Below are 18,542 nucleotides of genomic sequence, written 5' to 3'. Positions count from 1 at the left end.
TTAGTGAATAACTGGGGTGGATTAGTTTGTAATAAGATGAGGGGCTCGTAAGATCTTGGGGACTGCAACAGGCTGTTAACTGCAAGTAATGACGGGGAAGGGTTTGGACTTATTGGAAGTTTGTCCGACACCATACATGGGAGGGAGAATTTGGTGAATACCCCTACCCTACCCCTCTCTCTCTCTCTCTCTCATGCAGTGCGACTGTTCTTACTCTTATTTTCGGATAATGCTACGTAGAGACCAAATTTGCAAACTATTTGATATCTCATTAATAAAAATATGTTAATCAACATTTAAGTAATAATTTAATCGTCAACAACCACGTCATATAGTTCATGAAATTTGATCTACGTTCTCCCAAGCATTATTTCTTATTATTATCTGTTATATCATATTTGGTCAACTTGAGAGAGTAGAGTAGAGTAGAGTAGAGTAGTTAATCATAAACACACAATAAAAATGTTTCCTTTCCCCTTGATTCTTTGTCTGATCTAAGTAATTACTTCGTAATAAAACTAGCGAGATTAAACAGTAGGACTGTTTTCCCCCTTGATTCTAGTAGGACTGTTTACCCAATTGAGCTTAACTCTTGCTCATCCCATGCCTTTCCTTTCAATCAGTTTATTTATGAATGGATTTTGCTAGTGATAAATGTTTACGTGCAAGTGGATGACTTTCAGTTATTGATACATAGTATTGTGAAACCCAAAAGTATCAATGGGTGAGGATCATTCACATGCCTATGGACGCTCTCTTTAATATTGCTCTTTATAAAAATATTTGAAAATATTAACTTTCATTATATTATGCGTGGACGATTCTACCTGTAAGATATTGATGATTAAAAGTTATTCATACAAATATGTGTAGATTGTCCTTAACATTGCTCTTTTTATGGATTTATCCTTACAAAAATAAATGTTTCACATAAGTTTATGTCAAAAAAGCAATAATTAAAACAGTTATACCTAATACATTGAAGTTTGGAACAGATTAACTAAAAGCCACTTTATCTTAAGGCGTACACAAAGGATGTGGAACCCAAAGCTACATATGCTTCGAATGATTTGGGTTTCATCGATCTTAGGGTTTCCTTCCCTTCTTCAGCTTTTAAAGAGTAACTTCTAAGTATGACAAAGATACAGAAAATGATGCCCAAAGTGGATCCATCATTGAATAATCAAAAGAAAAAGATAATATCGATCAAAGCGTGTGTATTAGCCAACACCAAACCCTAATCATCTTAGTCACTGCTCACTACGAGTTAAAATAATTTCCAACCTTAATAAACATTTTTTATGCAGCACAAAAAATGATGAGAAATAAGAAGTTTATAGGAGTATATAAACCTTCGTTCAGCACTGTATGTCTAAAAGTTGAAATAATATAAAATCACAGCCAGTTCATACCCATTATATATGTAGTTAATAGTTTATATATATGGTTAAATTAAAGTCAATAACTCAAATGAACATGCCATTTATTCCTCATGATTGAACGAGGGAATCATGCCATGTTACAAGGTGAAACAAACAATTAATCAAGGACAAAAACTACTCTGCTCATGTTTAATAATACAATTTTATATCAGCCCATACCTGGCTAATAAAATGATAATTAACTAGGGAACTCTTCCTATTACCTACCGCACCCTTGCGGGAAATATACATCAACTTAGAAATTTTTTTTAAAAATATAATTGGATGGACGCTAAACACACAATAAAAGACTCTAAACTATGATTTGTATACGGCTTAAGGTATTGCTTAGTGCCCCTAAGTTCTATTTATGATTGGTTTAATTTGTGCATATCTCTACTATTTAATAGAACTTTGTTTGTCAACTCAAGAAGTTTGAAAGAACTATTCAAACCATATCAACAAAATTAAAGAAGATAACCAAACTAAAAGTTAATTACAGGCAATACGGTGAATCACAACAATTTTGTTGTTTTTTTCTCTACTCACAGCCAGATAATCTCTATTTTTCCTCCCACCGCCCCTTCTTCCACATTTTTGTCCCTCTACTCTCTCTCTCTCTCTCTCTCCTTACATTCTAACCCGTTAAAAACAAATCACTACTCTCATAAAAAAAGCAAAAAGAATATTTCTCTTTGTGTATGACCTCTGCTAGTCTGCATTAAAAAGTTAGTTCTTTCGGTTTTTTTTTTCCCTTTTCGAAGGACTCAAAAGGGAGTTCCGTGGATTATTAAAAAAAAAAAAAGGAGTAGAAAAAGGGAGGAGCAAACAGGAGGAAATGGAAGAAAGTGAGGAGCACATTATCAATGGTGGTCTGAACCTCACCAACTACCATTTCTCTCAGATTAAAATCTTTTTTCCTTCCCTTTTTTCCTTTTCCCTCTTCTTTGTTGTTATACTGCAAATTTTCACATGCACACATGCAAGGCAGTCCATTTAAAATAGTCAAAGTATCATATATAGTAGTGGCACTTTTTTTAATTAATTCACAATATTAGGTACCATTTCTGCAATTAGTACAGATTGGAAGGCCATGTGAAACAGCAGCTTCCTTGGGAAGTCCCTCAACCGTATTATTGGAGAGAGAAAAGAGTTTATTTTCTGGGTGGATTAAGAGAATTATTGGGTGGATTATTTGATCTGTGGATCTGTTGCTAACCCTCCTCATCTGCAGAACGGAAGAAGTAACCCATGGGAAGAAGGTATGGATGGCTACGTGTTTTCACGTGGGTTTATGCCGAGGCACCCCAAAATCTTTTCATGGTGCTTGTGGCTGCACATGTTCCACATGTATAGTTGGGGTCCACGATGTTTTGGGACCCACATTTGGTACACTAATCTGAAGTGAAAGACATAGTGAGTGCATAGTGCATACCAATAATACAAACCCAGTGTGCCGGTTTTCTGGTCTGTGCATTGCACTCATTATCTCATTCATTTTTGTAATATTTGTGATTCATTGTTTCAATCATGATTATTGATTCAGGGGGAAGCAATATTTTGATAAAGTTTAGAGGTGAATAAGAACAAGGGCTTCGAGAAACAACATGACAGGATACATATTATCATCCCTTATATGTTTTTTTTCTAGTTCTTTTACGTTTTTAGAAGCGAAATTAGGGAGAAGGGAACGAAAACTAAACCTCGAGTATATGCTAGATCTTTTTGAATGTGCAATAAGGAAAATAGTACAAGCCATTCGGATGCGGCATTAACATTTAACATGTATTAGGGGAAGCAAAAGTTCTTGTGAAAACAAAATAATTGCATGCATCTTTGACAAAAACGGTAAGCAATACACGGTTTCAATGGATTTTGCAAATTCTACAAGAGCTATCTTGATCCGCGGAACTCCGTTCTGACTATGTTATGGGGCTCGTTAGTATTGAATTTGTTTGTTTACTTTTCAAGCTCGGAAAAATTCAATAACGATAAAGGAAATTCAAGGTACTTTTTAATTAATAAAACAATAATATCGGTACTATTTAATTTGAATGTTGATATTGTAATGTGATCACATTCAAGTACAATTTGATTATGGTATAAGGTTACAATAAATAACACCAAATGTTATTCTTACTATAACAAGGTTGGTAATTACGTTGTGAACGTCCTATTACACAATTAATGTGTGTTATTATACTTACACATGATTGCATTACACTACCAATGTTGATTATGACACCTTGGACATCTAATATAAAAGGACATGATGAAATTACAAAACATCATAATTCACTTATGGTCTCCTTACATTAATATACAACAATGTTACAACATAACATTCAATGGTGAATTACAAGAAAAATAATGTTATACTATAATCCTTCAAATTTACACTCCTAGATTACATAATAAGACTAACGTTATATTTAATTAGACTAAATGACGTTGATATTACTATAACATGGTTGACCTTAGCTTGTGGAAGTTATATTACACTATAAATGTAGGATATTATACTTCGACGTGATTACATTACATTACTAACATTCAAATGAAATAGCATCCATACCCCTTCTTCTTCTTTTTTCTTCTTTTTAGCGTTCAAATTTTAAATGTTATACCAATAAAGAAAGTTATTTGGTTTTGTGAATTTCTACAAAAGCCGTCACATAAAGGTTGTTTAGGAAAAACGTAATTTTCACTTAACTTATAATTTGATGGAAACAACTATAAACTAGCCAATGTTAACTTATAGTAGAAATAATTGGACCAACAACGAAAGGGATATAAAGGCCAGCAGAAGATCATACTAAAAAGGAGAAAACCTAGTTCCAAATTCTCCGAATCCTTCTTCATATTGATAATGATCTGCTTCTGAATCCAAGGCCTCTTTACCGCAGTATTAATTATTTCTATTCCTCAGCTAATCGTATATGAGATAAAATGTGAGCAAACACCTTCTCGCAATACTCTCTCCAATCAACAAATTTGAATGCCCGAAACCCACCACAACTACCCTTTCATGTCTAAACCCTGGCTGGTGCAACTTCATGTATTTGTGAGCAAGAAAAGATGTATGAGGAGTCACAAGGAGAGACCGAACGCCCGATATATAGTGTGGGAGTGCCATTCTTTCTGGGTGGATCAAGTAGGAGTTGCTTTGCTGTCTATAAAACCAGATTTACATATCTTTCTGAGGTGGCGTTGTTGAGCTTTCCTTGTTCAACCACTGGTGCACGGTTGGACTTAAGTTTTCGTGACAAAATACGTTTCCAAATATGCCGGAAACAACTTCACATTCATTACAGGTGCATCTTTTATAATGCAGTATCAAGCGGGCTATAAGTTTCAGAATCCTATGGCGTGAGTTCACCTATTTCCACAAGTGGAACTGTCTTGTTATTTCGAAGTATCAACATGGATATCTACACTACATACGTATACTATATAAATTATAGGGTAAAGTACAAAAAACTACCTCAACTATTGGTGTCACGACACTTTCATACCTTATATTTTAAAATTGACAATGTCATACCTCATCTTTAGAATTTGTGTCAATGTTATACCTTCTGTTAGCTTAACCGTTTATTTCTCAGTTAAATACTGACGTGGCTTGATCCGGAACCCATTTTTTATTAAAAAATTAATAAAAAATAATTAAAAACAAAAAAAAATCATTTAATATTATTTAAATATTAAAATAATAATAAAAGTACATAAAAAATAAAAAATAAACCTCTCCTTTCGTCCCTCCCTTCTCTCTCTCTTCCGCATTTTCCTGCAGCCCAGAAAGAAAAAGGAGGAAGAAGAAGAAGAAGATGAGAAAAAAAAAAAAAAAAAAAAAAAAACACACCCCAAACCAAACCCAGTTCGTCCCCCCTCCCCCCACCACAAACCCAACCTCCTGCAACCCAGAAAGAAGGAGGAGGAAGAAGAAGAAGAAAGAAGAAAAAAAAAACCCAGTTCGTCCGTCCCACCCGCACCCACCCTCTTCCCTCCACACCCATTTTCTCTGCGCCCAGGTTCTCAACCTTTGGAATCGGCTTGGCGAAGGTTTCCCGATTCCACCTCAACGGGATTTGGGTTTTTTTTTTTTTTTTTGGATTGCAGATAATGGGTGCGAGGTTGGGTGCAGAGGGTGGGTGCGAAGGTGGGGAGGTTGGGTGCGGGGAGAAGAGGGGGTGGGGAGTGGGGAAAACAAATTGGTTTTTTTTTTTTTTTTTTTTTTCTCTTCTTTTTTTTTGGGTTTGCAGTTGCAGAAAGGGGGAAGAAGATGAAGATGGGGAGAAGAGAGAGAAGGGGGGAAGGGGACGAACTGATGTTGTGATGTTGGTTTTTTTTTTTTTTTAATAACTTTTCTTTATTATTTTAATATTTAAAAAATATTAAATGATTTTTTTAGTTTTTAATAAATTTTTAATAAAAAATGGGTCTCGGATCTAGACACATTAGCATTTAACTGAGAAATAAACGGCCAAGCTAACGGAAGGTATAACATTGACACAAATTCGTAAGATGAGGTATGACATTGTCAATTTTAAAAGATGAGGTATGAAAGTATCGTGACACCAATAATTGAGGTAATTTTTTATACTTTACCCTAAATTATAATCCTGCTTGGCTCCTTTCCTTTCCATTCATGATTTACTAAAGACAATAGCTTTTTTATATATGTGTATAAATTAGAATACTACTTGGCTCTTTACCTTTCCAGTCATGATTTGCTAAAGATAATAAGTAACTTTTTTATGTATGTGTGTCAACAGGTGATACATATATTAAGAGTAATATGCATTTTCAAGTAAGGTGCCAACTTTTTCCTATATAAATTATTTAACACCTTTGAGAGAGAGAGAGAGAGAGAGAGAGAGAGAGAGAGAGAGAGGGAGGGAGAGCACTCACCGGCAATATAGGAAGCCATACACTCTCTATCAATTTATATTATCTGATCATTTTCAATTCATTCGATTGGATGGTCGAAAATGAAAAAGTATATGTAAAAGGTAAAAAAAAATGATGTGTGGATACCTGAAATTAATTTTTAGGAAGCCTAGATCTTAGTTGCATGACTTCTACTCGTTTCAATAACTATTAATTGTTGAATTTTGTTGGGTAAAACTTGCAATTCACTATTAGTACAAGTCTGGTGAGGCAATTAAAATTATAATAGTGGGCATCCCTACGTTTGGGTATTCAGTCGTGACGGAAACTTCTCCTCTGGGAGTCAATGCTAAACTCTTCCAATTAATTTGGCTAATTAAAGGTGTTGAAATTTCCCCATGAGTTTAATTAATATAAATTGGTGCATATAGTGCCCCCACATTTATTCTCTTATTTGCGTCTGCCTATGTTAACAATCTTCTCATTTATTGATTGAAATTTTAATTATGTTTAGTTGACTCGTTAAATTATTTCTAAGTTGATTGATTTTTGTAAAGTTGAAATTTAAAGACATGCTTAGAAATATATGATTTTAATCGTTGAATAATATTGCAAAATTAATAAAAACAATTGAAAAAGTAGAACGAGAATGTTCAAAATAAAAAAGTGTTAACATCTTCCTATAGTATGCTTCTTAATACTGATTACTGTTGATGCAGGAAGACAAAAAAATATGGTTGAGATGCTCCCCAGAGGATACCAGATTTCCATTTATTTACGGCCCAAAAGAAAAGAAACTTCGATTCCTAAAGACCATTTTACAACAGTGACAAGCCCTTTCACATTTGGCAACCCATACACAAAGCGTAGACTTAAATTTGATTCAACACCCATAAAACAACCAAAAGGTTATAAGACAATTTTGAAGTTGTTAGATTAATCGCAATTAGGTATCCGACAATAACTCATCATTCATGAGAGTTAGGGCTGGTTTGGTATTGCTGTGCTTTGAAAAAAAGCTGCTGTGAGAATAAGCGGCTGTGCTGTGAGAATAAGCGGCTGTGAAATAAAGCCAGCAAAGTGTTTGGTAAACTTTTTTGTAAAAGTGCTTTTGGAAACAAAAAGCAGTATCATAGTGTTTGGTAAACTTTTTTGTAAAACAGCTGTGACTGTGTGAAATGACCAAAAAGGGTATATTATTAAATGTGCTATTAATTTAATTTTCTTAACAAATAAAAGTGAATTACTAAATATATTTTATTTTTAGAAGAAAAATATTTATAAACTTTGTCATCTCCAAACAAAACCTCCCAAACCTCCCACCTACCACAGAAACCCCAAACAAAACCTCCCAAACCTTGTCATCTCCGTCACTCCGCACCCGCCGGCTCAACCATGAACTCCTCCTCCACTCTCGCTTCCTCCTCCTTCTCTACATCCTCATCTCTCTTCCAATACAAACTCATTCCCAGTAAACCAACCCAACCTTCCCTTCTCCGTTTTGACCCTCCCCATTCCCACAATTCCCACAATGTCCCTGCCCTTAAAGTCACAGCCTCCTCCGCCGCCCACCACCACCGACCCCTCCTCCCAGGTAACACCCATAACAACCCAAGCCCGATTCTTCAAACTCTTAAACATTACGCCAAAACCGCCATTCTCATCGGAGTCACCGCCGCCGTGTTCACCACCAAATCATCGACTTTGCTCGCCATAGCCGAACCTACGCCGACATTGTCCGACTTCCTGGGTTCGAATTCGGAAGCCATCGGTGCCCTGAAATCGCTTCTGCAGCAGAAGCTCGAAAACGGCGAGGACGACGAGGCGCTCAAGATCCTGCAGCGCTTGGTCGAGGCGCAACCGTCCAATACCGAGTGGAAGTTCATGATGGAACGAGAGAACGAGAGAACGAGAGAGAGCCTGAGGTTCGGGTTATGCGAGAGAGCTCTGAGGTGAAGAGCGTGCGAGAGAGTTCTGGAGAAGGGAAAGGCGAGAGCGTCGGTGAAGGGAAAGCCGAGGGCAGTTTTGGGTTATGGTATATTTCATTAAACGTGGACACTGTTCACCCGTGTGTGGGTGAAAATAAGCTGCTTTTGGAAGCTGCAAATTGCAGCTTCTTGTCATCTCTTGCTTTTGGGCTTTTTTTCACCCTCAACTTTGAAACAAAGCTGTTTTTCAAAGTTTACCAAACATCAAAAATTTTCATAGCTTTTTTTCATAGTAGCTTTTTTTTTAAGCACCTCAATCCCAAACAGGCCCTTAAACTTGAGATTTTGTAATTTTAAGCAAAGATAAATATCAATAAACCGTAATGCCAATGATATAATTAGAAACTATTTAAATGAGATTTTATCAGAAACTATTATCCAAGGAAAGTGTTATTGACACTCCAAAAATCTCATTCTACACTCCTCACAAGTGTATTTTTCTTTCCAAATATAGAAAGTTTGGCGTATAGAATGAGATTTTTAGAGTGCTAATAACAATTCATTTACCCAATACAAAAGATTATAAAATTTAATTCATATATATTTCCAAAGCGTTTCTCTAGGATCTGAAGCAATGAACCAATAATACAAAGGGTTAAAAAGAATGCATCAATATGATATACAAATTTTATAGACAAACAAATCAACATTCCATCCTCTTTTTTCTTTCTCCAACCAGTAAGTTGCCACTGAAATCTTTCTCAACACCAATTTAGTTGAACCTGAACGACAAAAATCTAAAGAAAAGCTGAAGGAGAACACAGATAAATAGTTGAATTAAGAGATTATTCTTTTACTCGGCAAGTCCCTAAAGATAAAATGGGGCTGGCTGTGGCAATCAACTAAAACTTAGCCACCATTACTGTCTACATATATAGGTATAGTCTACTGTGTATTATGAACTTCCTTTGGGTTTGTTCTAAAACTACCCATAAGAGTAAGAGGGAGGGTCTTAAATGTAACCCGGTACATATTTTCCTCTTTCTATCTCCGGTTACACCTAAATTTTTCTGAAGAGTGGTGCTTATGTACCTAAAATAAAGGCCTGTATTTCAGCCCAACTAGACACTGTATAAAGAATTCCAGACATTGGTTTCCAATTAGAGGAACAATCTTCAGCAAGTTCTCTCTGCCTCTTCACCAAGCCAGAAAACAATGGGACAAATGAAACACCAAAGTGATCACCTAGTCTCCTCAAGGATGAACTGGATCCAATCACAATACCTATATCTGCCTCAAGAAGGCAAAGCAAGTCACCCACTGAGCCTCCAATGTAAACTGTCAAGTGCTTGTCTTCACTCTTTCGGTCGATTAGGATGTCGTTGAAGGCTTGAAGTTTTTCCGTGGGAGACTCCATCTTCTTCACAATTTCGCCGGTCGTAACAGATTCTTCATAGACTAGCTCATTTGAATGTACATTCAAGACATTTAGATCTCCTGTACAATAAAATTTCGACATTTAGTAAATCCTAACACACCTTTTGGACAAGACACACTTTTTTGACAAGATGATATTCTATTCTAAATTACTCAAATTTAAGTTGAAGGGAACTTAAACTTGGGTGTAAGGGTTGGCGGACGCATTGCCCTGGCAAACGGGGCCTAACACACTTGAAATATACAATGTATTCCAAGTAACATACCTGAAGAAAAAGCTGATACAATTAGGTCATTGCACCAGCAGTATGAAAGTACATGAACATCAGCTTTCAGATTTTCATTTTTCACAATCTTTTGAAAGAAGCTTCTGCAACCATCCTGAATGAGACTCTGGCCAGCCCTTTTTATATCCTCCACATTCAAACCCTTCAGTACTCCGGACTCAACCACCCTTTCGTTTGCCTTTCTCTCAAACTCCGCAAGTTGTTCAAGCGCGTTACATAGACTTTCATAATCGAATTCTTCCACTGCAAAATTTAAGGAACACAATGTTTAACTTCATGCTATTTTTTCAAACAATAATTTACGAACACCGAAATTTCACGATGAGAATAAAATCAAAATGCAGTCCAAATAATTAGTTAAGACCAAACCTTTATTACTGGCCAAAATGCTTTCGACAGATTGTTCAAATTCTTCAGTATATTGGGTGGATAGGACATCCCAAGTGCTCCTCAAGTCTGCAGAAGACATCCGAGCGAGTTGCGTTTGATCAGATCCATCAATATCAGCCTTTGGTGCTGTTATGATTGCAATCTCAGCCAGTATGGCAGCAGAGTCAAATGCAGTGCATGCCAAATCAAAATCACATAGGATCGTAAGATGGCATTCGTCGAACTCATACATCCGAGATAGAGGGACTACAGATTGCTGATCAGAAATTGGTTGATTAACAACATTATCTACTAGAAGTTTCATTGCTTGGTGATAGAGATTCTCTATAATTTCAAGCTCCTCACTAGTCAAGCAAATGCTAAGTCTGTCTAGCATGTCTTCATTTTGCAAAGCTGTTTCCTGAGATAAAAGCTTGGTCATTAAAAACTTAAAACAAAAGGGTATGAGAAACAGATTTGATTTTAATAAGACGAACCTCGAGAATTTGAGACGAATAGGTGTCTATCCACGTTCTGTATATGTGAGATTCATAATCATCAGAATTTAGAAATCCCTGAATCTCAGTACTAATGAAGGCATAGAGTCTGATACAAGGAGCCAGAGCAGCAAGTGTGTAAGCAGCAACTTTGGTCTTTTCAAAAGGGGTTGCAATTTTACCCGGAGCCGATCTTTCTCCCTCAATTTTTCCTGATGCTGTTGCAAGCAAGAAATCTGTGTATTTGTTCATTGCAATGTCGTTAGAAGCGCCTTCGTCCGCGAGCTCAAATCCACATTCCTACATATTATGTTCATTTCAGACTTTTTAAGTACTGAAACCAGAATTAACACGCATAAATTTTTTAGCATGTTTGTCACACCGCTGCTAACATGAATACAAGTTGAAGCTAATTCAAAGAGGTCAGACATTGTATACTGGTGCCAAGAGACAATTATACACAGAATATTAAATGATGCTATGGAGATTGTTTACATGAATACGATGCAGTCGTGGGTTAGGCTAGTTGGATAGGAGTGGGCACCTCGTGCACTCGAGTCATCCCTCTTGATTAATTATTGCAAGGAGGCAATACTACTATTAGTTATCCCTCTTGATTTATTCCCATCGATTAAGCTGATAATATATAATGATGAACATCATGATTCACGCAGCCACAATTTGCAGGATAATATTAAAAATAAGTCTTCCTTTTATTATTATTATTCTTTTTATTTTAATTTTTTTTTATCCATTTCTGGAATCAAGTAATCAACCAGTGTGATAACTATTTGATGAAAAATCAAAATTGATATGATGAACTAAGGCTGAAGAGACTAATTGTCCACTAATTACGGAAACAAAACAGAGTCTTAATTAATAATCCATCCCAATTTTTTTCCATAATATCCGTCATTAGGACAGTTTTCTCGGAATCCAAACAGATTTTAAGAAAACTATCTGGATTATAATTATACACATTACATGATGACATGTAAATTAACAAAAAGAAAAACAAAGGGGGAAGGAATCTTTGAATATTTACTTGGACAAAAGTGTCGTGCGTTTGAAGCCTGCGGATTACACGTTTCCTCAAATCGCGTATGCCATTTTTGTCGTCGTCATCGTCTGCACAATCCTCCGCCAATTCATACCTGACAAACAGAAAACAAAAAACCAATTATTCACTGCATGATATTTCTATGTGTGTAAAGAGATTAGGGAGGACGATGATCGAGGTTGATCGAATGTCCGACGTACGCGAGAGCGAAGGCTTTGAGAAAATGGAGGTCTTGAGAGATGAAATGGCGGAAGGTGGTCGGAGAGTGGAGAGTAGAAGAGGCCAACCGCACAAAGAAAGGACTGTACAAAGCGAAAACGGAGTATTCCTTTCTGAACTTTGCCCACAAACGCCGTGCTAGGCTTATTTCTTCGTCCACGGCCATAATCTCCAACGGCAATAGCGAGGGCAATAGAGAGTTAGGGGATCAATATTTCTAAGACTTCTTCTACGTACGATTTGGACTGAGCAACAAATAATATTAATAGAGACGACGAAGGAGAGAGACGGAGGGAGAAAAAAAGAGAGAATGGTTTGGTGGATTTTTGGAGTTATTGTTGTCCGATCGTTGAAGTTTGATTGTCTTGTGGATATATTAGTAATATTTATAGGGTCCATCGTCAGTCCAATATTGCGGGGGACATAAGCTATGCAGGGGCAGAGTCTTAGCCGCCGGGTCAACTTAGCAACAAACATGCACCTTCTTGGCTTCATCCCTTGCGTCATGATCCTTTTTCCCACCTACCTAGTTACATTTCACCCCTTCTAACATCTTTCTGTCGTTATCCCTTACAAAAGTCACACTTTTTAAGTTTTGAGGAAAGCTTTAACATGACTGTTTAATTAGAATAATTCTGGATGAGACCAAAATACATAAAATGTTATACTTTTTTGAAGATGGCTTATCAACTACGTGATTAGACTGTCGTACTGATTTTTTTGTCTTCCCTTTTATTGGATCACAAGTTATGATGCATGTAATATTTCATTTATTTCGTCTGGTAACGAATGTGTCATCAACAAATGATTTAATTTAACTAGTGTTGCCCTTTATCAATGGATCGATTGACGGTCTAAATTTTTCATATGCAGACGATAACTTTACCAATTATCTCGTCACAACTTAAAAGAAAGGTACTGCTTCAGTATACACTAGAGAAAAAAATTATAGGCATAGATAATTTATCCATTTTGTACGACCAGTAATAGTGAAGCTTTTCGTAAGCAGCCTAAAGTTACTGTATATGGCTATTAATACTGTACAAGTCTGCAACTTGTATAGGAAGTAGTGCTCTCCATGATCATAAGTTGGGGTGACAATCCAACAACAAATCCAACTGCATACTTTATTATTTTCTTTCAACTCAACTGCATATTATACTTATAATGTTGGTGGATTTTGCTTTTTAATGTAGTTCAGAGTGCACCGCCGCTGGGTTCCTTTTTGCTCGTTACACCGAGATTTCGTCTCCCAAAAGCAAAATCAGTATACATGCTTTTGCTAGCTATACGCGGTATTCCTCGTTGCCACCTGACTTTGACTAGTCCAAAAAGGGAATGGACTCAACTAATTTAGAGACCGGGAGAGACCCTATTACTATTAGTAAGTTATGGTTCATGATCACATGATGAACAAATCAAAATTGATCTTTTCATTAAATTTCAACAGTTGGAGGGAGCACTATGGCTTATTGCCGAAGGACTCGATCATTTGGTTGGTATTTGACTTTGGAAGAGTCGGCTACATATGGTCATGGTTGTGAGAAATGAAAATGTCATCAACTTACTTTGTTTGGTAACTTTGGTTTTTAATTTTTAGTTTGTATTGATATAGAATGGTGGAAGGGATACGTAAGAAATGTCTATCGAACGATATTCAAAATGAAAACTAAAACTCGTAAATTGAAGGAATTTTTTGAAACCTTATTTTCACTTTCAAGATACATGATCTCCTTAGGATAAAGTAATCCTTTTTGATATGAGAAGCAGTGAGGATAAAAATGAATGAGTATGAATAAATTACCGTCCTCAGTTATCATACCTTAATTTTTAAGTATCGCGTACCAAAAACTAATGAGGCTCACCTACTTTATCATTCATTCTATTGTTGATAAACACATAATGCGCCCTTAATTTTTCCATCCTTCCTTCCACGACCCTTTCCAATATCCTTTTTCATAGTTTGTAAGTGACCCCACCTGTGCCACATCAAAAGACTTTTTAACACATTTTTTGGAAAAAAAAGGACCAAATTGAGACATGAAGTTAGACGATTGAGGGATTAAGTGACATATTTAATATTTTAGGTTTTAGGAGTAAAATGAAACTAAAGTTTGAATTCATGAGGGCATCAGCAATATTTAAGCCTGAAAAAACAAAACGACAAAGGAAAAAGGAAGTAGTTGCTAACTTGCTACACGAGTATACGGTGCATAATGACATGAATAATATAATGTTGTCGGGACTTGGCTTAAAATTGGCCTATCATTTTGGAAAAAAAGGCAATGTGTTAAACGCGTTTAGGCCTTTCTGGAGGTCCTTCCCATAGTCTTCTAGTATTCTGCATTTTGTTGACGCTGCAAATATATGAATTCCAAATTGTTCACTCCATTTGGAACGGAACTGAACATTCTTTTGTCACTGTACATGTTCAAGACGTTCAACAAACATATAAATTAACGTGACTCAATTTACATGTTGAAAACCCCCACAGACGTCCTTTCGTTTTCAGTTTCCTTAATTTGTTTTCACTTATTGCAGAAACTAAAGTATTCAAAAGTCGTGGGAGATTGGAAAAAAGAGTCGTAGACGACACACAATATATCATGATTAAGCTAGGCTATATATGATTCGTCTTATTGTTGTTTGTCAAAATATATGATTCATCTTCTTTTTTTTTGTCAGAATATATGATTCATCTTTTTTTTTTTGTCAAAATATATGATTCGTCTATTAGCTCTTTAACAAGTGGCAAGGCATGTAAATCATGATTTGGGTGATGATATCATATAGGATGATATGATATCGCATTTATCCAAAATTATATAAAACTCAACACTAATTAGATGGGATTTCAATCATTAAGCTAATGATAGTATTATGATGGTTGATTTGTGGACTTTAAGTTGCTGCTTTAGCTAAATCTTCATTTTTACGGGACGGCGCTTGAGCTAAAGAAATTTGTTACTCACGATTTTATTTGGTTTAGTATTCATTCATTTGAGTTAGCCTATCACATATTTCTATCCCACATCTTATTACCATATAATCTGATATGTAATATGTTTAACCAGATATTTAATGAAATAAAATTTATTAACTGAGGTAACATTTATATGTCAGTTACGAAGTTAAAAAATAGGCTAGAACACTACGAGTTCTTGTATGTATCAAATATGCCACAACATCTGTCTATCATACCATTTTTTAAATGCCATGTGTCAATTTTACATCATTTTTCTATAATTTGAAGTAAAACAAAATTAAGAAAAAAAAATAAAAATTTTAAGAAAAAAAATGAAAAAAGAGAGTGACCTAGCAACAAACCCATATATCCTCCCCGACCTCTCCCACTACTTACTTGCCATGGCCGCCATTACAATTTCAACATTTCGCATTAAAGATTTGGGAAATTTGAAGTTTTTTTTAGGAAATGAAGTCTCACGCTCAAAAGACAAGGTATCAACATTTCGCAAAAGAAATATGCACTTGAGATACTCAACGACCACGGTTTCCTGGTGCAAGGCCGGTGGAATTCCTAATATAGGAAACCAAACTTTCCGACAAAGATGAGTTGCTCAAGGATCCAGCACAATTGCCGGCATTTAGTAGCTAGGTTGATTAATTTAGAGAACTTTAACGAAAAGCTCCTGGTACTGTTCACTTTAATGAAAAACCACATTTTTACACTAAAAGATCAATACTGATACTATTCACTAGACCTGGCAATTTATTACACGACCCGTTAACACGACACGTAAACGACACGAAAATAACGGGTTTCGGGTCAACACGATAACTAATCGGGTCATTATCGGGTCACACGATAATAACCCGTTAATAACGGGTCCTTAACAGGTTTACACGAAAGTGACACGCGGGTAACCTGTTTCGACACGATAAGAAAAATGCTATTTTGATGATTTTAATTTTTTAAACTACTAAAAAAAACTTACTATAAAATGCAATAGATATGATGAATATGTATATATTGTTTATTAATTATTATTCTATTATTATTTTATATAAATTTTAAAATTTAAGTTTTATTTATTTATTTATTTTTATAATATATTATAGGCAAAGATTGAGAATAAAAATCATAAAACACATTAAAAATAAAAATATCAAGTAATTTAAAAATACCAAAAACATAAAAAAATTATAATAATTAATTTCCCGCCTAATATTTTAAGAGTTTCATCCATTTCCCACCTAATGTTTGGGAAATTTTGCAACCTATATCCATCCATTACCCGCCTAATGTTTAACCCAAAGAAAAAAAGTAACCAGCTTTTTTTTTTTTTTTTTTTTTTATCTCTTATAACATTTTAACTTGAATAAAAATAAAATACGTAATAAAAAAACATAAATGTAATTTTATTATTAAATATCATCACATACTAATTGAAACATAGTCTAATTAACACTTAAAATATATAAATAATTAATATATTTATTCCAAGTCATCAAAACGATAAGATTCACTAACGCTTAAAGTTTATTTATACTTTCATTAAGTATAACATCAATGCGTATCCCATCAAAATGATGAAAGTATGAATAAACTCTTAAGTGTTAGTGAATTTATCGTTTTGACGGGATAATAATCCTCCAAAACTAATTTCAACAAACCGTCAAACTTGTTTATACATGCTTCGAGATCGCATACTCCAAAAATTTCAAAAAACAAACATTCAGAGATGAAGTAATGAGACAAAACTTTTCAACGGTTATAAACGAAAAATCACGATTTAACGGTTATTTTAACTCCGATTTTGATGACTTTTTACAGCTACACTCCTTGACCTTATATGAATACAATGAATGAATTCGATCTTCAATTTAAAATATTTACACTAATGTATACCACAAATCTTATGTTATACTTAATGAAAGTATAAATAAACTCTTAAGTGTTAGTTAATGTATCGTTTTGATGGGATACGCATCCTATGAAACTAATTTCAATGATCCAACCGTCAAATTTGTTTATACATGATTCGAGATCACATACACAAAAAATTGCAAAAAAAAAACATTCAGAGATCAAGTAATGAGACAAAACTTTTCGACGGTTATAAACGAAAAATCACGATTTAACGGTTATTATAACTCCGATTTTGATGATATTTTACAGGTACACTCCTTGACCTTATATAAATACAATGAATGAATGAATTCGATCTTCAATTTAAAATATTTACACTAGTGGATACCACAAAATCTTATGTTATACTTGATGAAAGTATAAATAAACTCTTAAGTGTTAGTGAATCTATTGTTTTGATGGGATACACATCTTAGAAACTAATTTCAACGATCCAACCGTCAAACTTGTTTATATATGCTTCAAGATCGCATACGCCAAAAATGGCAAAAAACAAACATTCAGAGATCAAGTAATAAGACAAAAGTTTTCGACGGTTATAAACAAAAAATCACGATTTAACGATTATTTTAACTCCGATTTTGATGATTTTTTACAACTATACTCCTTGAACCTAAACAAATACAATGAATGAATTCGATCTTCAATTTAAAATATTTACACTAATGGATACCACAAAATCTTATGTTATACTTGATGAAAGTATAAATAAACTCTTAAGTGTTAGTGAATCTATCGTTTTGATGTGATATGCATCCTACGAAACTAATTTCAATGATCCAACCGTCAAACTTGTTTATATATGCTTCGAGATCGCATACGCCAAAAATTGAAAAAAACAAACATTCAGAGATCAAGTAATGAGACAAAACTTTTCGATGGTTATAAACGAAAAATCACGATTTAACGGTTATTTTAACTCCGATTTTGATGATTTTTTACAGCTACACTCCTTGACCCTAAACAAATACAATGAATGAATTCGATCTTTAATTTAAAATATTTACACTAGTGGATACCACAAAATCTTATGTTATACTTGATGAAAGTATAAATAAACTCTTAAGTGTTAGTGAATCTATCGTTTTGATGTGATATGCATCCTACGAAACTAATTTCAACGATCAACCGTCAAACTTGTTTATATATGCTTCGAGATCGCATACGCCAAAAATTGCAAAAAACAAACATTCAGAGATCAAGTAATGAGACAAAACTTTTCGATGGTTATAAACGAAAAATCACGATTTAACGGTTATTTTAACTCCGATTTTGATGATTTTTTACAGCTACACTCCTTGACCCTAAACAAATACAATGAATGAATTCGATCTTTAATTTAAAATATTTACACTAGTGGATACCACAAAATCTTATATTATACTTGATGAAAGTATAAATAAACTCTAAGTGTTAGTGAATCTATCGTTTTGATGTGATATGCATCCTACGAAACTAATTTCAACGATCCAACCGTCAAACTTGTTTATATATGCTTCGAGATCGCATACGCCAAAAATTGCAAAAAACAAACATTCAGAGA

General features: G+C 34.7%; 2 protein-coding genes across 2 annotated transcripts; one reads left to right on the top strand and one right to left on the bottom strand.

Moving 5' to 3' along the window:
• Positions 1-7,706: 7,706 nt before the first annotated feature.
• Positions 7,707-8,267, top strand: LOC125480465. Its single transcript, XM_048591349.1, has one exon. The coding sequence runs from the start codon at positions 7,707-7,709 to the stop codon at positions 8,265-8,267; it is 561 nt and encodes a 186-aa protein (XP_048447306.1).
• Positions 8,268-9,048: 781 nt separating this feature from the next.
• On the bottom strand, positions 9,049-12,312 carry LOC103959866 (bifunctional TH2 protein, mitochondrial). Its single transcript, XM_009372239.3, has 6 exons — positions 12,090-12,312; positions 11,875-11,983; positions 10,830-11,129; positions 10,333-10,753; positions 9,943-10,206; positions 9,049-9,736 (listed from the first exon to the last, which is right to left on the bottom strand). Exons 1-6 carry the CDS (start codon positions 12,272-12,274, stop codon positions 9,324-9,326), a joined length of 1,692 nt encoding a protein of 563 aa, XP_009370514.1. The 5' UTR covers positions 12,275-12,312; the 3' UTR covers positions 9,049-9,323.
• Between the last annotated feature and the right edge of the window lie 6,230 nt (positions 12,313-18,542).

The sequence above is a fragment of a genome, unplaced genomic scaffold, assembly GCF_019419815.1.
Source record: "Pyrus x bretschneideri cultivar Hongxiangsu unplaced genomic scaffold, Pyrus_bretschneideri_v1 Contig10, whole genome shotgun sequence".
In the NCBI taxonomy this organism is placed as follows: Eukaryota; Viridiplantae; Streptophyta; class Magnoliopsida; order Rosales; family Rosaceae; genus Pyrus; species Pyrus x bretschneideri.
Note: the sequence above shows the minus strand (reverse complement) of the source record. Positions and strands in the feature narration are given on the sequence as shown.

Coding starts and splice junctions, on each gene's coding strand:
- LOC103959866 (XM_009372239.3), bottom strand. CDS start 12,274: ATGGCCGTGGACGAAGAAATAAGCCTAGCACGGCGTTTGTGGGCAAAG. Junction 10,754..10,829: donor ATTCGTCTCAAATTCTCGAG/GTTCGTCTTATT, acceptor CTTTTATCTCAG/GAAACAGCTTTGCAAAATGA. Junction 9,737..9,942: donor TGTATCAGCTTTTTCTTCAG/GTATGTTACTTG, acceptor TTTATTGTACAG/GAGATCTAAATGTCTTGAAT.
- LOC125480465 (XM_048591349.1), top strand. CDS start 7,707: ATGAACTCCTCCTCCACTCTCGCTTCCTCCTCCTTCTCTACATCCTCA.